The sequence below is a fragment of the Malaclemys terrapin genome, chromosome 13, assembly GCF_027887155.1.
Source record: "Malaclemys terrapin pileata isolate rMalTer1 chromosome 13, rMalTer1.hap1, whole genome shotgun sequence".
Taxonomy (NCBI): Eukaryota; Metazoa; Chordata; order Testudines; family Emydidae; genus Malaclemys; species Malaclemys terrapin.
In genome coordinates, this window is record NC_071517.1 from 31,325,103 (window position 1) to 31,351,570 (window position 26,468).

At 47.7% G+C, this 26,468-nt stretch overlaps 2 protein-coding genes across 5 annotated transcripts in view; both read left to right on the top strand.

Annotated features, from left to right (window-relative positions):
- The first annotated feature begins 7,285 nt into the window (after positions 1–7,285).
- Positions 7,286–15,343, top strand: LOC128848316 (zinc finger protein 664-like). Its single transcript, XM_054048264.1, has 2 exons — positions 7,286–7,314; positions 11,174–15,343. The coding sequence occupies exon 2, from the start codon at positions 11,276–11,278 to the stop codon at positions 12,488–12,490; it is 1,215 nt and encodes a 404-aa protein (XP_053904239.1). The 5' UTR covers positions 7,286–7,314; positions 11,174–11,275; the 3' UTR covers positions 12,491–15,343.
- A 3,622-nt stretch (positions 15,344–18,965) lies between these two features.
- The window catches only part of LOC128848303 (zinc finger protein 239-like), a 51,120-nt gene continuing 43,617 nt past the window's right edge, over positions 18,966–26,468 (top strand). For 2 of the 4 annotated variants that reach the window (XR_008447000.1, XM_054048220.1), the window contains exons 1-2: positions 18,966–19,151; positions 19,980–20,068. The gene's annotated coding sequence lies outside the window, so the exon portion shown is untranslated. Of the gene's footprint in view, positions 19,152–19,979; positions 20,069–20,670; positions 25,637–26,468 lie in introns of those variants that run through there. The other 2 variants (XR_008447001.1, XM_054048217.1) reach the window with 2 other exon arrangements.

A 26,468-nucleotide genomic window follows, 5' to 3' on the forward strand; every position in this document is an offset into this window, starting at 1 on the left:
GATCTGGATATATAAATCGATGGGGAGATAATTTTGACATTTAAATAAAACGCAGTTATTGTCCCATTTCTTTTCAGTTCTCCACTATAGAAAATGATCACCAGCGACAGTTAATTTCCCTTCATTGGAATCAGCCCGATGAACCTTCTAAGGATGCGTATAAATGATGTTCACACGGCTGGTGATGCCTTTCTCCAAATAGAGGGTAGGGCTCAGTGAGGCTCTTGTGTGATAACACGCTGGTCACAGGGAATTCAGCGAATGGAGTTATTCTTTGATACACATGTTTTGGGTGACATTTTTCCCCCTCTACACTGGGTAGTCCCTCTCCCAGAACCATCTTCCGGCCACCCCTTTTATTTCTCTTTATGCTTCATTCTGGTGAAGAAAACCTGAAGACACAGACACATCTGGAATCTGCTTCTTCAGTCCCACACCCATCTGTGAGAGGAGCCAGGATTTCTCATTCCAGCCATGCAGCCCTTGGGATTCACAGCCAGATTCCTCACCTCTTACCTTGCTCCTCTCTGCCCGTCTCCCCACATCCTGTCAGAGCTTCCCCTGCTGTCTCAGACCCCTCCCATCCAATTCCTTCCAGCCCCCCTAGGGATAAAATGATTTGCTGCAATCCCCACCTTGGTCTCCTATTGCCGTGGCTGCTGCTACCACTTCTCCTCTGAATTCCCCCCCTTTGCCTTGCTGTCCCCCAGCTCTGACCCCAAAATACCGCAGCTGAGACCCTCCTCTTTGCAAATCCCCTGCTTCTGTCTTCTAAGATTAAGTTCCAGGGCCTGGTCCCGCTGTGACAGGTTGCCCCCGTTAGAATGCCACCTGATGTGCTGAGATACCACTGAGCCTGCCTGTTCTGCTAGCCTGGGCACCCTTTTTACCTGTCTTGCTGAACCAGGCTATTGAGCCTCCTCCAGAACACGTGCAGGCAGGGCCACACCCAACTGCAGAATGACACACACACTGAGATCAGCTCTGGGAAGGCTCAGCTTAAGGGACTTGCCCCAGCACTCAGGTGTCCACCTCCCTTGGAGTGCAGACCCAAAGGTATATTATGAAATCCGCCTCCTCCCTCAATGTGGAAGAAGGTATGCACAGCCTCTTATTCTCCACCCCCCTTGTGAATTGAATAGGGTTATATTATAAACAAGAAATAAGTTTATTAACTACGAAAAGTGAGTTTTAAGTGAATAAGAGATAACAGACAGAACAAATCCAATTACTGAGCAAATAAAACAAAATACGCAAGCTAAGCTAAGCTCAATATAGTTAAGAAACAGTTTACAAAATGTAATTTCTTACCTTAAATGTTATTTTAGGTAGGTTGCAAAGTTTCTGTGGTTTAGAGTTCCAGTTATATTTGTTTTCAGACTGGACCCCTGTCTCAGTCTGGACTTCCCCCTTGCCTTTCCTTCAGGTGTCTTTAGCAGTCTTTCTTCTTGGGCAGACAGGCCATGAGAGGAGTCCCGTTTGCTTTTCTCCCCACCCTTAAATATGATTTACATAAGATGGGAATCCTTTGTTTCCCAAACTTGACTTCCTTTCCCTTTTAGTGGAAAGTTACAAGAAGTACAAGATAATGTTTAGGTCAGAAGACCACCTGACCTAGTAGTGTCACAGTTACAGCCCAGGATGCCTCCCAGGAGGGAGAGAGATTAGTATCTTCATGGTCTTGTTGTTCCTTCCTAATGGCCAATCAAATCTGATGGCCTGTCGTCTGGTGGGGGTCTTCCCAATACACACCCTGTTGTAATTGTTACATAGTCCATATTCCTAACTTTAGATACAGAAATGATACATACATTCAAATTGGATAATCACATTCAGTAAATCATAACCTTTCCAATGATACCAACCCATCTTGTATAAAGTATATCTCAGTTATGTCATATCCATATTATAAGCATATTTCCATAAAGAATATGGAGTGTAATGTCAAACCTGCTCACCTCTACCAGCATCTGGGTTCAGGCTAGAGCCCTGAGGACACTAGCACAGGAATTAAAGTAGAGTCAGAAGAGGTTGGTCCCTCCAGGGCTACATGTTGCATCTGGCGAGCAATAGAACCAGCAAGGAACTAGACTGTTTTACAACTTGCTAACCAGAAGGGACCCTAGGCCAGAACATCAGGGCCCAGGTGCTTTCCCATGGCTAGGAGAGGGCACTCTGTCCTCTGGGATGCAGGACCCTGATGCAGGCACCCAGCCCATTGCCCCCCCTCCCCCCATGGGGTCATGGCCTGTAAACCTAATTTCTAAGTGTTACACTCAGCCAATCAGGAAATGGAAACTACAGCTTGTGACATGGGTCAGTCAGAAACAGCTCAGATTGTTTTCAAGACTTATTTGGCAAATCACTGAATAACTAATAAATCCAAGAGAATTGTGCTTGGTCTCTGGGTAATGCACAGGGAAAGGAGCTGAATTCCTGCCACTCCTTATTCCCTGCACGTTCTGTGCTTTGCGATTCTTAGGGCCCTTTTCTCACCCTCTCTCTGGGGTTCTGGCTCTTCCTGTCTTTTATTCCCCCTTTTGCTCTGCTTGGGAATCACTAGTAGTCCTGCGGTTCCCACCACATGCAGAGGGCACTGTACAGACCAACTAGGAGACTGCGCTGGGAGTTTGCAGACCCCTTTGTGCTGCTGGCAGGATTATTGTGATTATTCATTAGTATCTGTCAGGGTCGGGCACATCACAGACAGACCCATGGACATGGCTCCTGCCCAGGGAGCTCAAGCTTAAATGTTTAAATGTTCCTGGGCACAGAGGGAGGGGCTGAGCGTTCCCTGGAGAAGAAGGTTTGAAGAGGGGCGGGAGGCTGGGGGAGCAGGGTCCAGGCAGAGGTGAGAAGGTATGTGTTTGTGTGGCCAGGGTAGAGCGCATATGAGGGGCAAGAGGTAAAAAGCTTCCTGGGCTCCTTTCCTTGAGCAGGTCTCATTCACCCAGCCTGGCCCCACTGTTCACACAGCCCTGGGGCTGGGCTCTCACTTCCCTTCCCTTGGCCCAGCTACCAAATCGACTTCTCCAGCTCTCCCCTCCCATCCCTCCATCGCACTGGGACCAGCTCCCCTCACATGGCTGAGTCTGCAGCGCAGAGCGGTCCCTACAGCAGGGCCCCAGCGCTCTCACTCCTGCTTCCACGCTGCCCCCTGTGGCCATTTCACTCCCCTCCATGGGCAGAAACTCCGCCAGGGTAGGAAATGCCAGGATGTTCCCCTCACTCACTGGCCCCATCACATTCACTGGGCTTCTGGACTTGCCTTTTCTGTGTGAGTCTGATAATGCAGTTAATGGCCCTGAGGGGACCTGGGAATCCCGCAATCTCCATCCCACTGCTGCCCCCCGCCCCCAGGTAATGCTGAGTAGGACCCTGTCAGGGGTAGATAAAGGTCTCTGTCACACTGGTCACTGTGTGTAACAGCTGTGAATTCAGTTCAATGGGCCTAGGGTGACCAGACAACAAGTGTGAAAAATCGGGACGAGATGTGGGGTAGGGTAATAGGCGCCTATATAAGATAAAGCCCCAAATATTGGGACTGTCCCTATAAAATCAGGACATAGTCACCCTAAATGGTCCTGAAGCACATGCTGATGGGCTGAAGTGAATTGGGGGAGGGGGAGGTAGTTGCCAGGTGCTCCCTGGAGAAACATTGTCCAATCAGGGGCAGCAACTTCAGCCCTTAAATTAACCAACACCTCCCCCTCCCACCCCGATTCCCTGCATATGGACACATCCTCCCATCTCAGCAATGCTCTGAGCTGGGCTGAATCAGATCAGTGCCTTCCCCGGAGGCCGGAGCCATAGGTCCCCCTGCTCATGGCTCTCTCTGTTCAGCCCGGGCTGGGTGGGAGCGTTTCTCTGACTGTCATCCCCACTCATTTTAGAAACAATTGGATCCGAAATGTTTGTAATGCAAAACCTATGTTCCTCACTTTCCACCCGCTTTAAACAACGTAGGGTAATGGGTGCAGGGCAAAACTGAAGTGGGAACTCCGTGCAGTGAGGGGCCCTGAGATGGTAAGGTGGGAGAAATCATTGGGGCAGAGAGGCCCATCTGCCAGCCTAAGCCATGTCACCCCCAGCATCCACCATATCTCCTGATACAGAAAAATCAAACCTGGGGGGAAGGAATGGCGGAGTTGCAAACGTCTTAGCCCTGGCATTTCTACGTTACATGATCCTGTTGTAACTCCCTTATCTCTGTCCCGTTCTCTCTCTTTCTCTCTGCTAGTTGGCTGCCCCCTTTGCTGGCCACTGCCCCTTCCCCAGTGTGGCAAACACTCATGATTTTGTTACGAGTCTCATGATAAAGTTTTCCTTAAAGCCCCAGCTCCTGGAGTCAAGTGGAGATGTGATGATTTCAGCTTTCGTTCTTAAAGAAAAAGTAAGTTTCTAGCCCTCGTGGCTGTGGAAAAAGCTTCAATATGTGACCCCAGTTCACCCTAAAGACTTAAAAAGCAGAAGGCAAATAAAACGAACCCCAAAGCTGTTATTCTTACACAAGCTCATGGTTTTAAAGCCAAGCTCATGGTTTTTGGTGAGCCTAATTTATGACTGTTGAACATTTGGGGTTGGCAATGCTGTTTCCCCATGGACAGGATCTGTTTTCCCCACTTTCCCCCACCATTCCTCTTCTATGGCCTGACTACACCATCAAACCACCCGCTATGGAATCTGGTATCTGCACAGAACAACCCTGGCCCAGCTAACACCTGAGTGGGGTTTGCAGCAGAACATGGTTCTGATCCATTTCCCCTTCCCTCAAGTAGTGCAGGGTTCTGCAGACACCCCCTGGGGCGATGCAGCTCCTGGGACCTGGGTCAGTCCTGTCTACACTGCAGTGCTCAGCCATGCTCTAAGGGTTTTGAGAACCACTATGCACTTAATGGCGCACCCAGAACAAGACTGAGAATGCAGGCAGGGCTCAGACCTCTCTCCCATCCCTACTTCTCTGCTCCTGGATCCCTCCCTTCTGCCCACTCTGCTCCTCCCCAGGATCTTCCCATCCCACTTGGATCTCTTCCCCTCTGTAATTTCTGCCAGTGGGTGTTCCTCCATGTGGCCTCTCTCCCCTCGCCCGCTCTCATTACATCCACCCTCCTCCCCAGAATCTTCCTCTTGTGATCTGGGCTATTCCCTTCCTGCTTCTGCAGCCCCCTTCCTATTCCACCCCCTACCCTCTGCTACAGCATCCAACACCTTACATTGCACCCCCACTCCCCTCTGCCCCCCCCTCCCCCGCTCCCTTCTCTGTCCCTCTCCCCTCCCCCAGCTTACAGGCCTGGGGCTGGGAACTGAGAGGGGAGGGGGTGGGGGGCAGGCAGGTGATGCCCTTTATACTATCCCCATGGGAACTGGCCTGGGGGCTAGTCAGCACTGGGCGGGAACAGTCTCTGCCCCTGGTGTCTCTGTCACACTCATGTGATTGAGAGAGAACTCAGGGAAAGTGCAGAGGTTGAAGTTGTTAATACACCTGCGCAGGAGTGAGGGATGAGGAGGAGGGGGACAGGGAAAGAGTGGTTCAGGTGTAGAAAATGGAGGAAAGGGCTTCAGTGGGACCATGAATGGGCCTCATTGGAGTTTTCCTCTTGTGTTTGTGTGGAGGATTTTTCAGCAGGGGAAGGGGTGAAAACTCAGATGGAGATGGAAGGGAAAGTGGTGGGGGTGGGGAGACAGCCTGCAATGTGATAGATTTAATCATCTCTGTGCAGATAGGGATATCAAAGGCAGAGAAGGAGAGTAGGTGACAAAGTGGAGAGAGGATCCCTGGTTTGGAGGGAAACAATTGCTCTGATTCATTTGCCTTTCCTTCTCTGAAATTATATAACCCCCCCCCCGCCCAAACCCCAACAACACCTTCGCTCTTTTTCTCTCTAATAATCTAATATCGATAGCAAATCCATTCAAAATTTCTCCATTCCCCATCTAATTACTGAATTAGATTTAAAATCTCCTTTGATTTTGCCCCTTCCCTGTAGATTTTGGTTATTAGTATAAAATTGCCTCAGATTTTGCCAATTTCCATCTAATTCTGAAATACTGTGATCAAATCTTCACAGATTTGGGGGATTATTCACCCTTTGGAATGGCAGCAACTTCTCCTGGTTTTAGAGGGAAACCTTTTCCCTGAGCCTTTACCCCAGATACAGAATTAAACCACTCAATGATCTACTTTCCCTTACATTAAGGAATCAAAGTGTTCCTCTTTGCATTGATTAAACTGACATATTTTTCTGAATAAAGTGACCTGCTTTGTGGTTCATAATAAAGTTTGGGGCCTCCCTCATTAGGAATAATAGTGTTTGTATGGCTGCTAATGGGGCAGTTGGCCATTTTATTTCCCCAGACGAGCCAGGATGAGGAAGAATGAGGGGTTCCCCTCCCTCCAGGGCTGCTCCATGCTTCCTGGGTCCCGAGTGCAGCAATTCCCAAAGTACTGGAAGGACTAGCTGGGGGTCTGGGAAGTTGTATCAATTAACTACAGGTTGAGGAGTCTTTTTGCAGAATCCCCAGGGTGGGTGTGATTGTTTTCATATTCCTGAAAGGGAAGTGAGGAACTGAGTTTTTAAATATCTACAGAATGCTGCCCTATGCAGCACTCAGAGTAGCCCAGGAGGAGAAGGGAAGAATAAGGTCTCTGAAGGAGACTGCCCAGACCCCAGGTTATCCCATCCCAGCTGCTTCCCACCCTTGGCCACAGCCCAACCCAGCTCCCCACAACCTGCCATTCACCTGCCCCACCCATTCTGCTGCCCCTCCCCAACAGCTATGGACCCTTCCAGCTCCATTCCCCTTCTGTGCTGTGTTAAAGCCTCATCAGCCAGGGCTCCCTGCTGCGCGTGTTGATGGCAGGACTGTGGGAAATCAACATGCTCTAGTTATTTATTAAATATTGGTATAAATTCTTCCCAGAATTTGCTCATTTTTCTCTGATTGTTCAAAAATATTTTCCATTTCCTTTGCTTTAATTAGTAAATATTTATAGAAAAAGCTCCTTAGATTTTATTCCTACTTCCAACCTCCTCCTTTAAATGTCAGGAAATCCTTGGTTTGGAGGGAAAACACCTGGACTGATTCCTTCTCCCACACGGGAGAGCAGGAAGGAGGGAAGGGTTAAAACTTCTCAGTGACCCACTTTCCCCTTGCATGAGAAGCCATATGTTTCTCTGATCATGTCAATACAACCTGATTTGCTTGCTGAAATGGGTTGATTAGCATTGCCAATTTTGACCTGAACATCTACTCAAAGTTCAGGACACTTTTTTTTTTTTCCCAGTCGGGAGGAGAAACTGAAGATGGAGTCTGGTACTTTTGATGAAATTTTGTTTATTTACAAATGTACAAAGTGCTGTTTCTCGGAACACAGAAGGAATCAAACAACAGGGGACAGCATCCTTGCTCAGAGGAAGCATTTCAGGCTGCACCCCAAAAGCTCTCTGCCCAGGCTTTTTCCGGGGTTGAGTTGTGGCTGCTTCAGCAGGCTATGTCTGTCTGTCTCTCTCTTTCTGTGCTCTGTCTGCTGCTTCTGTTATACACACACATCTATACCTCTGGTCAAACGATACCCAGTGTAGCCCTCTGTCCACATAGTGCTAACTTCTGGACTGGCTTGCCATATCCCTTTGGCTTAGGTGAGGCTGCCCAGCCATTTCTCACAGCTATCTTAAATGAAGGGTACAGGCCAGACAGTTTAACAGCTTTAACCCAGCCCATGTATTTATGTTTAGTAAAACTACAGTAGAATTTTCCCTTTTGGAGCAATTTCCAGGAAGATAGCATAGTGCCCTTTGGGAATATTTGGGAAGTAAGTTCCACACACAAGTGGTGACAAGAAAAAGCACTTAAGGCTTGTCTACACTGGAAGGTTATACTGGTGTAACTCCCTGTGTGGACGCTGTTATTCTTCTATAAGAGTGGCTTTTTACAATTTTTTGTGGTTTAGCTTCTATAGTTTGGTAAATGGTTTCAGGTAAACTGAAAAAAAGCCACTCTTGGACTGAAATAACAGTGTCCACATGGGAAATTTACTGGTAAAACTGCACCTGTGTAACTGGTAAAATTTTCCAGTGTAGACAAGCCCTAAGATGGTGGCAACTGAATCTAATTTCTTTTGGCAGCTCAGTGAATCATTTCAGATAGAGACGGGCTGCTGTATCTGGGCATTCGGCCACACTGCGCCTTTAACACCATAGGCCTGGAAAAGGGTGCAGAGCTGGACTATTCAGTGAGGAGCACAAGCCCCTCTGCTACCCACACCCTATTTTGATAAGCACTGCAGATGGCTCATCCCACTTATGGTAACTTTTTTTTATCCCCTCTGCCCCTGTCTGGCAGTGCATTCCCCCCTTTCTGAACCCCGATTCTGTCTATCTGCCCCTCACCTTCCCCTCCCTCCACCAGTTGGACCCACCTCTGGATACATTTTGAGCCCTGCAAAAACAAAATCTGCCCATCCCTCCCCACCAATTTGCCCCCTCTCTCCCCTCCTGTAAAACTTGTGTATAGCAGATTCTGATTGTGAGTAAGGGCTGAGTGAGGGCAGAGGCTTCAACAAATGTTACTGAGCATGTTCAGATCCCCCCAGCCTGCTCAGTAACAACAAAGCAGCCAATTTCCCTTTTCTCCCCCAGAGGATGGCTCCGTGAGGAGCAAAATGCAGATGAGCATCCTGGCAGGGCAAGAAGGGTAATTTCAGAAGGGGCTTATGCTGGAGTTTGGAGAGACAAAGTGGGCAAGGTAATAGTTTTTATTGGACCAACTTCTTTTGGTGTGAGAGACAAGTTTTGGAGCCACACAGAGCTCTGCTCCAGGTCTCTGCTGGTGAGAGAGACAAACTTTAGTCCATTTCACACCCCAGTTCCCTCCCCCACCCCTTTCTCTGCAGACGGACATTCTAAGCTGAAGTTATAGCCGGTCCCAGGGAGGGCTGTAGGCTGCCTGGGTTGATATTCAGGGACACAGGAAGGGGTTGCCGAGAGCGGTTCTTGTATCCGGTGCTGGCAGGGGTGAGGCAGGAAATGGGGAGAATTAAGGGCTCTTTGGCACTTCTGCACTGCAATACATAATAATTATTGTCACAGAGACTTAGAGGTTGTGCTGCTCCTGCATTTGGGTGGTCAGTGTGAGAAGACGCTGCTGTTGTCTCCATTGTGAGCTGGAAGCCTGGATTGAGCAGCTGCTGCTACTCCCCCAGTGGGGTCTGTGTGGGGTGGGGGAGACCTTCCCTAAATCCCTCTCTGTGCCCAGCCAGGAGAGACTTTGTCTAGTGGCTGGAACTAGCCCCTGGAGCAGCCCTGGGCTCTATCCACACCAGCTCCTGAGCCAGAGACTCCAGGTCAGTGGCTCTCAACTTTTCCAGGCTGCTGTACCCCTTTCAGGAGTCTGATTTGTCTTGCATAGCCCCCAAGTTTCACCTCACTTACAAGCTACTCACATACAAAATCATACAAAAAGCTATTCACTTACAAAATCAGACAAAAGTGTCACAGCACACTGATACTGAACAATTGCTGACTTTCTCATTGTAACCAGATAATTATAAAATGAATCAATTGGAATATAAATATTGTACTTACATTTCGGTGTATAGTATAGAGCAGTATGAACAAGTCATGGGTCTGAAATTTTACTTTGTACTAGCTGATTTTGATACTCATACTTACCAAGAGCTCTACCTGCATGGGGGGTGGAGAGTGGTATTGTTATTCAGAGTTGGAGGAAATATTTTGTTTTGAAAAAGCCTGCTTTTTTTTTTTTTTTTTTTAAATAATCTCTGTTAAACAACTCCTAGGACTTCAAAATAGCTTTTTAAAAAGGGTTTGTTTATTTTTTTCCCCCCGGGAAGAAAAGGCCTGTGAAATTTAATCCAAAGTGGCATGGATTGGTTTCTCTGTCACTGGAAGTGTTTAAAGCAGAAATGGAGTCTTTCTAAAAGATTTACTGTAGCTCCCCAAGAATTTATGGGCTTGATGCAGGAATTACTGGGGAACAAAGACCCTATGATCTCCTCCAGTTCTGCCTTATCTCACCCAGGACTGTCCCCAGCAAGCGTTGTATACATAAGGAGATGTTGCTCATGAATTTCCCGCCACTCTGACTGACACCTGGGAGTAGCTCCCTCCCTTTGACTGTTCGGATGGGCTGTGGGGGCAGGACTGGTCCCCAGGGCTGTCCCTAGCCATTTGGGTGCCCTACACAGCCCCCCAGGCCTCCCCCCCAGGGCCTGGGAGGCAGGAGCTGTGGGGGGCCACTTTTTTTTCCGCCCCCGGCCCGCCCCCATTCCACCTCTTCCCTGAGCAACCCCGCACTCACCGGCAGCAGCGGGGAGTGGAGCAACCCGGCCCCAGCCTGCTCTACTCCACCAGCTCCCAGCTGCAGCGCTCCGCTTCCCCCCGCTGGTGTAGGGTGGCCAGATATCCTGATTTTATAGGGAGAGTCCCGATTTTGTTTTTTTTTCTTATATAGGCTCCTATTACTCACCACTCTCTGTCCTGATTTTTCACATTTGCTGTCTGGTCACCCTACGCCGGAGAGAGCCGGGGGTGGGCCTTTCCCCAACCCGAGTGACATGGCTGGGGCCAGGGCAAGGGAAGCAGAGTGGGCTGGGGCCCATTGCTCCACTTCCCGCCGCTGGTGAGTGCAGAGAGCGATCCTTTCCCCATACTCACCGGCGGCAGGAAGTGGAGCGCCGCGGCTGGGAACTGGTGGAGTAGAAAGGGCTGCGGGCTGGGTTGCTCGACTTCCCACCGCTGCCAGTGAGTGCGGGGTCACTCGGGGAGGAGGTGGAATGGGGGCAGGCTGGGGGCGGAGAAGGGGGGGAAGGTAAGAGGCAGGGTGGAGGGAGTTGTCCGGGGCCCCACATCCCCCTAGGCACAGCCCTGCCCCTTGCAGTGGGGGCTGGCCGAGGGATAGGGCTGGTTGCTGGGGCTGGTGCTCCTGCGTATGCAGCATGCAGCTGCCTAGGGCACCATGAAATTTGGGGCAATTTGGTGCCCTATGAAGCTGCATGTGCTGCGTATGCCTAAGGACGGCCCTGCTGGTCCCCTACTTCTCTGCTAGGGAAAGGTTTGGGGAATGATACAACTGATTTTTCAATCTTCCCAACAAGTATTTTAATTTGTTCCTCCCTTTCCTCTTCCGCTTTCTGACATTCCCTTTCCTCCAGTGCAGGGACTGACTCATGTCTGGATTGTCATTCTGTCACATCAGGTGATGGGATGGTGACTGAGAACAAGGAGGTGAATCCTCAGCAGGGAGGTCTGAGCAAATGGAAGCACAGAGAACACTATCGGGAAGATCTGAAGGGGAAGTTTCCTGGAGTCCTGAGCAGGGAGAAGCCTGTGAAAATCAGCACAGGCCAGAGGGGCAGCAGGAAAACTCCGCTGGGGAGAGATTGGATAAACCCACTCACCAAAAGGGAGATTTGAAAGACCTTCCTGAAGACATGATCCAGCCAGGAATCTGCACTAAAGGGAAACTGTATGAATGTGCTGAGTGCGGGAGAAGCTTTGATCGGGGATCACATCTCATTGTGCATCATAAAATCCACACAGGAGAGAGATCCTATAGCTGTCCTGAATGCGGGAAAACCTTCAGTAACGTCTCATCCCTGATTATTCATCGGAGAGTCCACACAGGAGAGAGACCCTATAACTGCCCAGAGTGTGGGAAATCCTTCCCTCGGAGCTCCACCCTTGTTGTACATCAGAGAGTGCACACAGAAGAGAAACCCTATAAATGCCCCGACTGCGGAAAAAGTTTCAAGCGGAGCTCAACCCTTATTTCACACCAGAAAATCCACACAGGAGAGAGACCTTATAACTGCCTGGAATGTGGGAAAAGTTTCAATAAAGGCTCAAACCTAATTATGCATCAGAGAATCCACACGGGAGAGAGACCCTATAACTGCCTTGAGTGCACGAAAAGTTTCACTCGGCACTCACACCTCATTAGACATCAGAGAATGCACACTGGAAAGATACCCTATAGGTGCCCTGACTGTGGAAAAAACTTTAGTGACAGCTCAGCTGTTATTAGACATCAGAGGATCCATACTGGAGAGAGACCCTATAAATGCCTTGAGTGTGGGAAAAGCTTCACGCAGAGCTCAGACCTTATGAATCATCAGATAATCCACATGGGAGAAAAACCCTATTACTGCCCAGAGTGTGGGAAGGGGTTCAGTCGGAAGACTCATGTTATTTCACACCAGAAAATGCACAGGCCAGAGAGATCCTTTAACTGCCTCGAGTGTGGGAAAAACTTCTGTAGCAGCTCTGACCTCATTAGACATCAGAAAACCCACACTAGAAAGACACCATATAAATGTTCTGTCTGTCGAAAAAGCTTCAAGCAGAGGTCAGAACTTATTTCACATCAGAGAGCTCACACAACAAAGAGAAACTATAAATGTTCTGTCTGTGGGAAAAGCTACAAGGTGAAGGTGTCTCTAATGTCCCACCAGAAACTCCACACAGGCTAGCAAGTGGCAGGAGCTCTCACTATGGGACAGTGGGTCTGTGCTCTCCTGAAGCGAAGTGTAAGTGTACTTCATTGATGGACGGTCTTTGCAGGGGCAGCAAGTGGATGAAGGGTTTGGGTTTCAGTGGGAGATAGTTGGCAGGGGTAGAAGAGGACGGAACGCTGGGTAGCGAGGCGCTTGGTGATTTCAGGGTCTGGGGTGAGCAGGAGATGGGATTGGTAGAGAGACATTTCTGTGGGTTACAAACATATTTTCCTATTTAAAGGAGAGAAAAAAATGCTCCATTGCAGTTCTTGCCTGAGTTGTCTCTGCAGCTCCAGGGCATCTTGGGGTAGGGACAGGGGAATGTTATTCAGGGAAGCAGCAAGGGGTCCCCTGCGGCTGTCGTTACAAGGCAGGAAGAGCTGCTGATCTGAACTAACAGGATGTCGGAGCACTGCTCAGTGTATTGGACATCTATGCTTTCATGGATGGTAGGGGCGGCTGGAGATTGGGGAATTCATGGTGGAGATTCCACAGAGAGGTGGGAACTCTGAGGGATGCCCTTTTGGGAGTGTGGTCTAGTGGTTAGAGGGGAGGGTGGGGGGAAATGAGAGTTAAGATTCCTGGGTGTGAGCTAGTGCTGGTCACTTCCCCTCTTCTCTCTGTGCCCATTTTTCCCATCCCTACAATGGAGATAATAGTTGTCCAACTCCCTGGAGAGTTGTGTGAGGCCGGTAATTACTGTGTATGAAGTGGTTCAGGAGAATGCAAGTACAGAAGAGACCAAGTTTCACTATTATTGTTATTACCGTGTACTGTATTCACTGAGAATGGGAACAGTTAACTAAGAATAGGAACATTAACCACATTACTATGCAGGCAGGCTGCTACATTTCTGCCTCAGAAAATGAGATCAACTATCAATAGCACCATTAACAATGTTGTTTTGTTTCCCCATCAAGAACAGTGTTTTATTTCAAATGTTGAAACAGTTTTGCACAGAACACTCTTATTCTTCCACACCTTATCCCCCCTCAAATAAAAACTGACTGAATTTTGTTTCAATCCAATCCCTGTTATCTTCTATAAAATGAGCCTCCAGGCAATTTAAGGGATAGCACTGGCTGATTGCATTTCCAAACCTGGCAAAACAGCTGCTTCATTGCAATGAAGGAACATAGGCAGGCAGGCTGCTACATTTCTGCCTCAGGGTAGAGCCGGCCTCATGCCTAACAAAAAGTCCTACCCCTCCACTTCCTTATCTACTTTCTCTACACAAGTCATGATTTTATAGACCTCAATCATAGCTCCCCTTAGCTGTTTCTTTTCCAAGCTGAAAAGTCCCAGTCTTATTAATCTCTCCTCATACGGAAGCTGTTCCATACTCCTAATTTTTGTTGCCCTTTTCTGAATCTTTTCCAATTCCAATATATCTTTTTTGAGATGCGGCGACCACATCTGGACACAGTATTCAAGATGTGGGCATACCATGGATTTATATAGAGGCAACATGATGTTTTCTGTCTTATTATCTATCCCTTTCCCAATGATTCCCAACCTCCTGTTTGCTTTTTTGACTGCCGCTGCACATTGAGTGGATGTTTTCAGAGAACTATCCATAATGATTCCAAAGATCTCTTTCTTGAGTGGTAAGAGCTAATTTAGACCCCCATAATTTTATATGTATAGTTGGGATTATGTATTCCAATGTGCATTATCTTGCATTTATCAACACTGAATTTCATCTGCCATTTTGTTGCCCAGTCACCCAGTTTTGTGAGATCCCTTTGTTACTCTTCGCAGTCTGCTTTGGACTTAATTATCTTGAGTAGTTTTTTATCATCTGCAAATTTTGCCACCTCACTGTTTACCCCTTCTTCCAGAGAATTTATGAATATGTTAAACAGTTCTGGTCCCAGTAGAGACCCCTGGGAGATACCACTACCTATCTCTCTCCATTCTGAAAACTGACCATTTATTTCTATCCTGTGTTTCCTATTTTTTTAACCAGTTACTGATCCATGAGAGGATCTTCCCTCTTATCCCATGACAGCTTTCTTTGCTTGAGAGCCTTTCGTGAGGGACCTTGTCAAAGCCTTTTTGAAATTTTTGAAAAATCCATGTTGGCTATTTCTTATCCTATATCCAGTAGGTACTTACAGACTGATGGTTTAATAATTTGTTCCAGTATCTTTCCAGTTGTTGAAGTTAGTGTAACTGGTTTATTGTCCCCCCAGTTCTCTTTGTTTCCCTTTTTAATGATAGCTACAATGTTTGCTTTACTCCGGTGTTCTGGGACGTCACTCACCCACCAGGAGTTCTCAAAGATACTTGCTAATGATTCAGAGACTTCTTCATCTAGTTCCTTAAGTACCTTAGAGTAAATTTCATCAGGACATCCCAATTTGAATACTATTATCTAACTATTCTTTAACCTGTTCTTTTCCTATTTTGGCTTGCATTCCTCGCTTGCTGTTACTATTAATTATGTTAACTATCTGGTCACATAAATGAGTATTGAAGCAAAATGGGCATTACATTTTTGATGTAATCCATGATTATTAGTATTTGATGTTCTTCTGTCCCTTCCCAGCTCTTTCTGTCATGGGGAGTGTATTACTGGAAGGGAAGGGAAGGACGGTAGCTGGGATATCCCTGTTTTCAGGGAGGGACTCAGCTGAGATTGTGACACACTGAGATTATTCCTGAAATAATTGCCCCGAGAGGGATTTTCTTGTTTGTGGACAAGTGGGGTGGTTCAGGGACTCATGTTTCATGAAATTCAGGTTTTGGGAGAGTCTTTTGAAATTTGAGTCATTTAAATGTTTACATTAATCTGTTTTGTTTTATACAAATAAATTCCTAAGAATTTGTGTGTGTGTGTGTGAAGTTTGTCTCCCAGAGCTCTGCCAGGGGCATGATGATCCTTAGAGTCCCAGGAGGGGACTGAAAGCTCAGAGAGGGTGGCTCAGAGCCCCAGTGCAGCTGGGGTGGGTCTGAGAGATGGAATGGGCAGAGAGGAGGCCCAGGGGCAGCTGAGAGATCCCACGGGCTGTGTGGCCTAAGAGACTATGTTTAAGTGTGAGAGACAGAGTGTGGCTGTGTGAAGGGGGTGAAAATGGAGTGAAAGTAACAAAAGGAGGAAAATAGAACAAAAGGGGAATGATTGGAAATGAACAAGGGTTAGAAGGGAGAGGAAGAAATAGCAACACATGGTGCATTTAGACTCAGCTCTCCCCTGCTGCTCCCAGTCCCCATCCTCAGCATTACCATTAGGGTTGCCAATTTTCTAATGGCTGAAAACTGAACACTCTTGCCCTGCCCTGCTCCTTCCCCCAAGGCCTCACCCCTCTCCCTCGGGCAGCAGGTGAGTCCCGGGGGAGGGGGATGAGTGGGGGACTTCATTCCCCCCTCTCCTGGGACTCATTGCCTGCAGAGTCAGGCTGGGAGGAGCTGATGTGGAGCCTGCCCACCTGCCCAATCAGGGCACAGCAGAGTTGGGGGGGGGAGAGTGTTGGTCCCCAAAGCAATGACCTGGGACACTTGGGGGTGGGTCCCTGGAACAAGGGACCGGGGTGGGGAGGGGCGAGTCCCCATAGCGAGGAGCAAGGGACGGAGCAGTCAGGGCACGGCGGGACAGAAGGGGGATGGTGGATAGGATTTTCCCCCCGGGTGTTGGCATCTACCTCTTGCAGCCCAGTCTGGAAGCCAGCCACTGCTCTCTGTCAGGCATCAGCAGCTGAGCAGAGAGCAGCTCCTCCATGTGGCTTCAGCCACAGCTGCTGTTTTTCCTGTCCCCAAATGGCAGAGGCCAGTTACTGCAGCCAAACCAGAGTTTTAGTGTCTGGTCAGATGTGCTGACTGGACGCAGCAGATTCCCTTTGAAAACCGGACACCTGGCAATCCTACTCTCAACTGATTTCCAAATAGTTATTGGCCTGGTCTCTGTGGGGAAGCTTTACATAGATTCATTGATTACATGGCCAGGAGGGACAATTGTGATTACCTAGTCCCACCTATAACAGGCCATAGAACTTCCTTGCATGAATTCCTGCTTGAACTAGAGCGTATAGTTTCAAAAACATCCAATCTTGATTTAAAAATTAGTAAATTTCCTCCTTGGCTAATAACTCCTCACTTTAAACAATTGCACCTTGTTACTTGTCTGCATTTGGTTTCACCTTCCAGCCATTAGATCTTGTTACACCTTTGTCTGGCAACATGAAGAGCCGCCCTGTATCACATTTCTGTTCTCCACGTAGGTACCTATAGACTGTGAGCAAGACACACCTTAACCTTCCCTTTGCAAAGCAAAAATAGACCCCAGGAGCTCACTCTGTCACTGTACAGCTTGTTTTCCAGTCCTTTAATCATTCTCACGGCTCTTCTCTGAACATTCTCCAGTTTATCAATGCAATAGTCCAGCAGTGATTGAACCACTGCCAAATACAGAGGTAACAACCTCCCCACTCCTACTGGATATTCCCCTGTTTATACATCCAAGGACTGCATTAGCCCTGGGAGCTCATGTTCAGCTGATTGGATAGAAAGCTGGCTAGATCGTTGGGCTCAACGGGTAGTGATCAACGGCTCCATGTCTAGTTGGCAGCCCCAGGGGTCGGTCCTGGGGCCGGTTTTGTTCAATATCTTCATTAATGATCTGGAGGATGGCGTGGACTGCACCCTCAGTAAGTTTGCAGATGACACTAAACTGGGAGGAGTGGTAGATACGCTAGAGGGTAAGGACAGGATACAGAGGGACCTAGACAAATTAGAGGATTGGGACAAAAGAAACCTGATGAGGTTCAACATGGACAAGTGCAGAGTCCTGCACTTAGGACGGAAGAATCCCATGCACTGTTACAGACTAGGGACCGAATGGCTAGGAAGCAGTTCTGCAGAAAAGGACCTAGGGGTTACAGTGGATGAGAAGCTGGATATGAGTCAACAGTGTGCCCTTGTTGCCAAGAAGGCTAACGGCATTTTGGGCTGTATAAGTAGGGGCATTGCCAGCAGATCGAGGGACGTGATCGTTCCCCTCTATTCGACATTGGTGAGGCCTCATCTGGAGTACTGTGTCCAGTTTTGGGCCCCACACTACAAGAAGGATGTGGAAAAATTGGAAAGAGTCCAGTGGAGGGCAACAAAAATGATTAGGGGGCTGGAGCACATGACTTATGAGAAGAGGCTGAGGGAACTGGGATTGTTTAGTCTGCAGAAGAGAAGAATGAGGGGGGATTTGATAGCTGCTTTCAACTACCTGAAAGGGGGTTCCAAAGAGGATGGATCTAGACTATTCTGAGTGGTAGCAGATGACGGAACAAGGAGTAATGGTCTCAAGTTGCAGTGGGGGAGGTTTAGGTTGGATATTAGGAAAACCTTTTTCACTAGGAGGGTGGTGAAGCACTGGAATGGGTTACCTAGGGAGGTGGTGGAATCTCCTTCCTTAGAGGTTTTTAAGGTCAGGCTTGACAAAGCCCTGGCTGGGATGATTTAGTTGGGAATTGGTCCTACTTTGAGCAGGGGGTTGGACTAGATGACCTCCTGAGGTCCCTTCCAACCCTGATATTCTATGATTCTATGATTATCCACCATGTCCCACAAGTCTTTTTTCAGCAAGTCCCTGCGTCCCACGAGACAGTGCCCCATCCTGCAAGTGTGGCCTACATTCTTTGGCTCTAGATTCATAACTCTGCATTTGGACATATTAAAACATAATTGTTTGCTTGCACCCAATTCACCAAGCCACCCAGAGGCTCTCTGTCAGCAACCTGTCCTCTTTGAGATTTACCGCCCTCCCTTCTTTGCAATTTGCAAATTTTTGGGGTGATACTTTTTGGTTTACTTCCAGCTCGCTGATGAAAATGTGAAGTAGGGTAGGGCCAAGAACTGATCCCTGCAGGATCCCACCAGAAACACACCCCTCAGTGATGGTTCCTCATTGTACAATTCTTCTGAGACCTGTCAGCTTGCCAGTTTTTAATCCATTTGTTTTGTGCCATACTGTTTTTTTTTTTTCCAAATCATTTACCATCTGTCCCCCAGCTCCTACTGAAGGTGTGCCTGGCAGTCTGGGTGCCCTTTGCAAGGCGGCTGGTGAGAGAGTGTTCTCCTCCCTTCTCCTAGTGGTGCTGCAGTCTGAGTGGGAATCAGGACTCTGGGGAGATGCTCCGGGGACAGAGAGCCCATCGCTCCATAGAGTCCCCCAGTGAAAGAGACCCCCGAGCTCAGACACAGCCTTGGCGGGCAGCAGGGGATGCTGCTCTGTGGGACACGTTTCCAGGGTTGGAAAAAGATTCTAGCTGGATTCCTCCTGGGCCACGTGTTCAACCCCAGGGCAGAGCGCAGGAGGGGGGCGGGATTCATTAGCTCCTGCCACCAGAGGGCTCTGGGTGCGGCGGAGGCTGGGGACGGGCAGGTTGCGCGGGCCCTTTAACTCGGTCTGCCAAGGAATCCGGGATATTTCAATTTGAGCTTCCTGGGTCAGGCGGCGCAGACGCTGCAGCTGCTGCCCCCATAGCTCCTTTGTGAGCCGAGATCCCGGTCTGAGCCGCTGCTGCTCCCCAGCGGGGTGTGTCCTTCCCTAGCGCCCCTCTGTGCCCAGCCGGGGGGACTTTCTGCGGGGGCTGGAACCAGCCCCGGGCTCTGCCGACACCAGCCCCTGAGCCGGAGCCTGCAGGTGAGGGGAGAGACCCGGGGGAAAGGGCTGGGGCCGGGCAGGAAAGTGACTCTACACCAACCGCCCCCTCCTCGCCCCAGTTCCGCTCCCGGGGGGGGTCTGCGAGTCCCAGAGCTGCTGCCCTCTTTGAACCCCCCGCTGTGCTCCTCTGAGCTCCTGCAGGAGCCGAGCCAGCTTTCAGTGACAAAGCTGTGTGGTTTCTTCCACTCCCCGAACCAACATAGCCATGCCGAGAAAACCCCCAGGTAGACACAGCTATGCCGACAAAGTGTTTCTGTTGGCCCGGCTGTCGAGAGAAGTGGTGTTTCTGCACCAGAAGAAATACTCCTGCTGCGTCTACCCTAAAGGACTATGCATGCATAAGCTCTGCAGAGTAGACATGGCCGCAACAAAAGAGCAACCAGATCTCATGCCCAGAGGGGCGAAGGAGAATGAAAGGGGAAAAGGAGAATCAAGTGGGGAGAGAAGTTACAGGTGCCTAAACCCGCCCAGGTCTGTTGACTTTAGATTCACTTCTCATTGCACAAGACAAGGACCCGAGGCAGGAAAAGTCAGTTCCTACCTCTGCCTGGTCCCTGCTACTGCCCTGGGTGACAATGTCAGGGGGAACCCCAAGGCAGCTGCTTCGATTTTGTTCTTTTCTAGTATTCGGTTCTGGGAGGGTTTAAATATATATGTTGGTGGGTTTAGAAAAACGCCCCAGTGTTTTCGCAGTGTGGCAGAATGCAAAACGTCTATTTGCAGGGAAGGGGAAGGGGGTGAACCAGTGTGTAAAATTGTCTGAAGTCCCCGTCTGAAATTTTCCCTCTGCCCTTTTCACCCTGACAGGCTGGAAAATAACATCCAGGTTTCACTCCACATTTTCCCACCCTCCCTGGGGATAGCGAAGGGAAATGGCTGCAGCATAACAGGCACAGGTAAGCGATTATCAGGGAGCAGGTGTGTTTGGGGGTCCCTACCAGTGTCCCTGATTTCCCTCTCACGCCAGGGACTCTGTGTGCCCCTCCATTACACTTAATAAAACCACCAACTTTTTCTCCTCAGGTAGTTAGTGATTAGATACTGTTCTAGTTCCTTGATAGATGAGGGCCAGTCCTCTATTGAGCTAACAAACAAGTCCATTTTCTCCAAACATCCAGACATATTTACCATTTTTTTTCTCCCCCCTATCTCCCCAGTAAATGAGTAGTTTAATGACAGTCCCAGTGATTGCAGGCTGTGATTCCTTTTCCTTTCACTTCCACTGGGTCTCTGGAGTCATTGCCTATTCCACTCTATCCCTGGGTTCCAATCCTATCTGCATAACCAATTGTTGTGTTTTTTTGCTCTACATTCACTGCTGTTCTGACAGTTTTGGAGCCTTCTAAAACTAGAACATGGTGAGGGCTAACAAACTATTTATAGTTAGCCACTTCGTCAGACACATGTATATTCACCCACGAAAGCTTATGCTCCAATACTTCTGTTAGTCTATAAGGTGCCACAGGACTCTTTATCGCTTTTTACAAACTATTTATAGGGACACTACATTCTCTTTAATGTGAAGCTGGAAGATGTGGGAAAGGCCCAGCAGGAAGAGTTAGAAATTACCCACTATGAGGAAACAGCCACATGTGCAGAGGTTTATCGAAGACCTACTACCAACCCGCAGGACTCCGAAGCCAAGAGTCACTCCAGAAAGTCAGGAGACAGGCATAGATTCATAAGTTCTAAGGCCGTAATGGACCATTGTGATCATCTAGTCAGACCTTCTGAATAACGCAGGCCATAGGACTTCCCTGTATTAATTTCTGATTGAAATAGAGTGGCTCTTTTAGAAAAACATCCAATCTTGATTTTAAAATTTCCAGTAATGGAGAATCCACTGCAACCCTTGATAAGTTTTCCCCAATGCTTAATTACCCTCTCTGGTAGAAAGTTTGCACCTAATTTCTAGTCTGAATTTCTATTGCTTCAGCTTCCAGCCACTGTATCTTGTTGTACTTTTGTCTGCTAGATTGAAGAGCCCATTATCAAACTTCTGTTCCCCATATGAGTACTTGTAGATGGGGATCACGTCACCACTTATTCATTTGTTTGATAAGCTAAATGGCTTGAGCTCCTTGCGTCTATCACTATAAGGCAGGTTTTTCAATCCTTTAATCATTCTTGTGGCTCTTTGAGCCCTTTCCAATTGTACAGCATCATTCTTGAATTGTGGATACTAGAACGGGACATAGTAGTCAAGTAGCAGTTGCACCAGTAACACACAGAGAGGTAATATAACCTATCCATTCCTACTCAAGTTTCCCCTGTTTATACATTAAAAGGGCTAATGTGATGCTTCAGGTACAGCGTCACACTGGGAACTCACGTTCAGTTGATTATCTACCTTGAGCCTCAGAGCTTTATCCTGGGAAGCAGTGACTCTGAAAGAGTATCCCATTTTGCAAATACCGCCTGCTTTGTTTCTAGATGTGGGAGTTTATATGGGGTGTAGAGAAACGCATCTTGTTGGCTGACATTCAGTTTACCAAGTGATCCAAATCTCTGTAAAATGACTAGTCCTCTTTATTATTTACCACTCTTCCAATCTTTGTGTCTTCTGCAAACTTTATCAATAAAGATTTTGCTTTCTTCCAAGTCATTGATAAAAATGTTAAATAGCATAGGGCCAAGAACTAGCCACTGTGGGATTCCACTAGAAACACACCTGTCCTCTGGCGATTCCCCATTTACAATTACATTTTGAGACTTATCAGTTAGTTTATTTTTTTAACTATTTATTAATTTCTAACAAGTTCACAAATCCTTGCCTGGTACATATCAGACAGAAAACACTTGTTACAAGAGTTAGCTTTTGTTGAAAGAGACATTATACAGTTAGACAGTTTTTAATCTATATAATGTGCCATGGAGCAGGTCCTCAAGGAATCAATTCTGAAGAACTTAGAGGAGAGGAAAGTGATCAGGAACAGTCAGCATGGATTCACCAAGGGCAAGTCATGCCTGACTAACCTAATTGCCTTCTATGATGAAGTGGTCTAGTGGTTAGGATTTGGTGCGCTCACTGCCACAACCTGGGTTTGATTCCCAGTCAGGGAAAAGTGACTTTATATCAAAAAACCTTCAGTTATTCTTCACTTGCAATTTAAACAAATCCACGGCGAGATAACTGGCTGTGTGGATGAGGGGAAAACAGTGGATGTGTTATTCCTTGACTTTAGCAAAGCTTTTGATACGGTCTCCCACAGTATTCTTGCCAACAAGTTAAAGTAGTATGGGCTGGATGAATGGACCATAAGGTGGATAGAAAGCTGGCTAGATCGTCGGGCTCAACGGGTAGTGATCAATGGCTCCATGTCTAGTTGGCAGCTGGCATCAAGCAGAGTGCCCCAAGGGTCGGTCCTGGGACCGGTTTTGTTAAATATATTTATCAGTGATCTGAAGGATGGCGTGGACTGCACCCTCAGTAAGTTTGCAGATGACACTAAACTGGGAGGAGTGGTAGATACGCTGGAGGGTAGGGATAGGATACAGAGGGACCTAGACAAATTAGAGGATTGGGCCAAAAGAAATCTGATGAGGTTCAACAAGGACAAGTCCAGAGTCTTGCACTTAAGCTGGAAGAATCCCATGCACTGCTACAGACTAGGGACCGAATGGCTAGGAAGCAGTTCTGCAGAAAAGGACCTAGGGGTTACAGTGGATGAGAAGCTGGATATGAGTCAACAGTGTGCCCTTGTTGCCAAGAAGGCTAACGACATTTTGGGCTGTATAAGTAGGGGCATTGCCAGCAGATCAAGGGATGTGATCGTTCCCCTCTATTCGACATTGGTGAGGCCTCATCTGGAGTACTGTGTCCAGTTTTGGGCCCCACATGACAAGAAGGATGTGGAAAAATTGGAAAGAGTCCAGTGGAGGGCAACAAAAATGATTAGGGGTCTGGAGCACATGACTTATGAGGAGAAGCTGAGGGAACTGGGATTCTTTAGTCTGCAGAAGAGAAGAATGAGGGGGGATTTGATAGCTGCTTTCAACTACCTGAAAAGGGGGTTCCAAAGAGGATGGATCTAGACTATTCTCAGTGGTAGCAGATGACGGAACAAGGAGTAATGGTCTCAAGTTGCAGTGGGGGAGGTTTAGGTTGGATATTAGGAAAACCTTTTTCACTAGGAGGGTGGTGAAGCACTGGAATGGGTTACCTAGGGAGGTGGTGGAATCTCCTTCCTTAGAGGTTTTTAAGGTCAGGTATGACAAAGCCCTGGCTGGGATAATTTAGTTGGGGATGGGTCCTGCTTTGAGCAGGGGGTTGGACTAGGTGACCTCCTGAGGTCCCTTCCAACCCTGATATTCTATGATTCTGCTGAGATGCAGCCATCCAACCTGTACAGTCCCTTCACCCCACAGAAGGTAGTACAATGTACCACAAACCCAAAACCCTACGCCACTTACCTATCCAGTGCTTCACTTCCAGAATCTTCTGCTTCCTGTCTTTCTTGGCTCATGGGCCAGGAAATATTTCTGAGAAGATCATTTGGACATTCTTCTCCTTCAGCGCCCTTCTAGGTTCTCTGAATTTGACTGTATTCTCTCCAGTTCAACTTAAAAATCACAAGTTAAAAAAAAAATGGTGGTAATTTTATTTGCCTTCTGTTTTCTGAGCCCAGGGGGTAGGGAAGATATGTATGTGTGAAGCTCCCTGGTGTGTGTGTATCACACTGTATCGACAAAACTCCACCTCCAACAGTGCACATGGAAAAGTGTGCCCCCCCCACCCCCCCGGCTGCTGGGATTTACCCTTCTGACTTCTCTATCTCCCTGCTTAATCACGACTCTGTTTCCTCTTTACCCCAGCCAGTCTTCTCCTTTTCTCTCCTGCCCTATAGTTACCTGCCTTTCCCTTTCCAGTTTCCCACCTGTTACAGCTACTGCCCCACGTGCCCCTGCACTGTCTATTCTCCTGCACCTGCTCATCCTCCTGCTGGCTGATTCCCCCACGCATCCTCCTGGACCCCCCCAGGGTCCCTATAGCTCCCCATATTTCCACTTTTCCTCTGAGTTTCCTGTCCAGTCTCCTAACCACAGAGCCCCAGCCATATTCCTCGAGAAGAGCCTGACATTCACACTGGAAACAAGGGCAGTTGGTGGCCATCTTTATTAGGGGCAGCCTCACTTCCACATGCCAAATCTGTACGGAAACAGTGGCCATCTTGATTAAGGGCCATTTGACTTCAGCCCCCCCAGACCCATCCCAAAGTAATGGGAAATGACAGCCATGTCTCACAAAGGGAAATGTGCGAGTTTTCGACTCCAGGACCCTGAATCTCCTGCTGGGAGAAACCTCAAGTCTCCAAGGAACCATCTGACCTCCTCAAAGGGTCTCCAGGAACGGTTTCCAATTCCTTTAGTTTATACAAGTGATGGAATACACTCCTGTATTCATACCCTACACCCTACTGGAATAATTTTTGTACAAAGTATGACTTTTGAAGTATCTTTTGAAAATTCATAATTTGGTGGTCAGTGTTGTCCTGATAAAATATTTGGCAATATTGTATGTAAAATTAAGATTTTCCTGTAGGATGTTGTTAACACATGTTCCAAACCATAGCAGAAGTTGGCAAACCGGTCTGTCCCAAACAGTGTGCTCTGCTTCATTAGCATTTAAGCAGTAACTAGAGTCATCAAGCAGGAAGGGAGACAAAGGGAGCACAAACAGGTGAAGAAAAAAGCAGCAGAGAAAATCCTTCCACACAGACTCTTTGTCTCCTCGTTCTCAGCTGGATATGCTTCTCAAAGGGGGAACAGGACTATAAAAAATAGGGGCAGACACCCCAAGAGACCTCTTTTCTGCCTCCCTCCCCCATTCATCTCACTCTTTGCACCTGAGCAGACAAAGAAAATAGCCGTTGGACTATGGGGGACGGGTCCTGACCCGAAGGTTGGTCAGTAACACTGCTGGAAGTATGTGGTGAGAAACTTTGCTTCAGATCTTGTTGTTAGATGCGAGAGAGCATCTTCTCTATTTTTCTTGTCATTTCTTACTTTTATGCTTCATTACTTGTATTCACTTAAAACCTATCTCTTTGGATAAAATAGTAAAACAAGTTTATTAACTACAATCTAGTGTGTTTAACTTGGAGTGTCTGGGTACTTTATTTAAAGTAATAAGCAGTCATATTAGTACTTTAAGGAATTAAGGACTTATTTTATTTGTATTGTCCAGGAGAGGGCTGGGTAGTACAGGCCATACATTTCTGGAGGGCAATCTAAGAGTGGGGGTGTGTGGGGGTCACACTGAAGTATAACCAAGGCTGGTGAGAGTCAGAGTGTAACCCAAGTGTGCCTGGTAGGCTGCAGTTACTTACACTCTCTCTCTCTCCCTCTCTCTTTGAGGATGTGGTTTGCATGCTGGTAGGCTGTTTGTGTATGGTCCTGGTGGGTGCTAGTTCAGCAAGGCATTGTAAGGCACCCAAGGTTACAGGGCAGGGGTGACACAGCTGCTCATTAGTCTGGATTGTATCCTTGCTATGTCACACCCACCCAGGATCTCCAGGACTCTGAGGAAAGGGAGATCCAGAGAAAGCCACACAGGTGAGGAATTGGTTAAACAGACGCAGAAGCCATCTGCCATTGATGTGGTATATCTTGACAGTAGTAAGACTTTTGATACGGTCTCACATGACCTTCTCATAAAGAAACTAGGGAAATACAACCTATATGGAGCTACTATAAGGTGGGTGCATAACTGGTTGGAAAGCCATTCATAGAGTAGCTATCAGTGGTTCACAGTGAAGCTGGAAGCGCATATTGAGTGGGGTCCCACAGGGCTCAGTTCTGGGTCTGGTTCCGTTCAGTATCTTCATCAGTAATTTAAATAATGGCATAGAGAGTACATTATAAAGTTTGTGGACAATACCAAGCTAGGAGGGGTTGCAAAGTGCTTTGGAGGATAGGATTAAAATTGAAAATGATCTGGACAAACTGGAGAAATGGTCTGACGTAAATAGGATGAAATTCAATAAGGACAAATGCAAAGTACTCCACTTAGGAAGGAACAATCAGTTGCACACACACAAAATGGGAAATGACTAGCAAGGAAGGACTACTGTGGAAAGGGATCTGGGGGTCATAGTGGATCACAGGCTAAATAAGTCAACAGTGTAACACTGCTGCAAAGAAAAAAAGAAAAAAAAAAAAAGCAAACCTCATTCTGCGATGTATTAGCAGGAGTGTTATAAGCAAGACAAGAAATAATTCTTCTGCTCTACTCCACGCTGATTAGGCCTCAACTGGAGTATTGTGCCCAGCTCTGCACCACATTTCAGGAAAGAT

What these genes read in the sequence shown, in the direction of transcription:
- LOC128848316 (XM_054048264.1), top strand. Translation starts at nt 11,276, where the DNA reads ATGGAAGCACAGAGAACACTATCGGGAAGATCTGAAGGGGAAGTTTCC.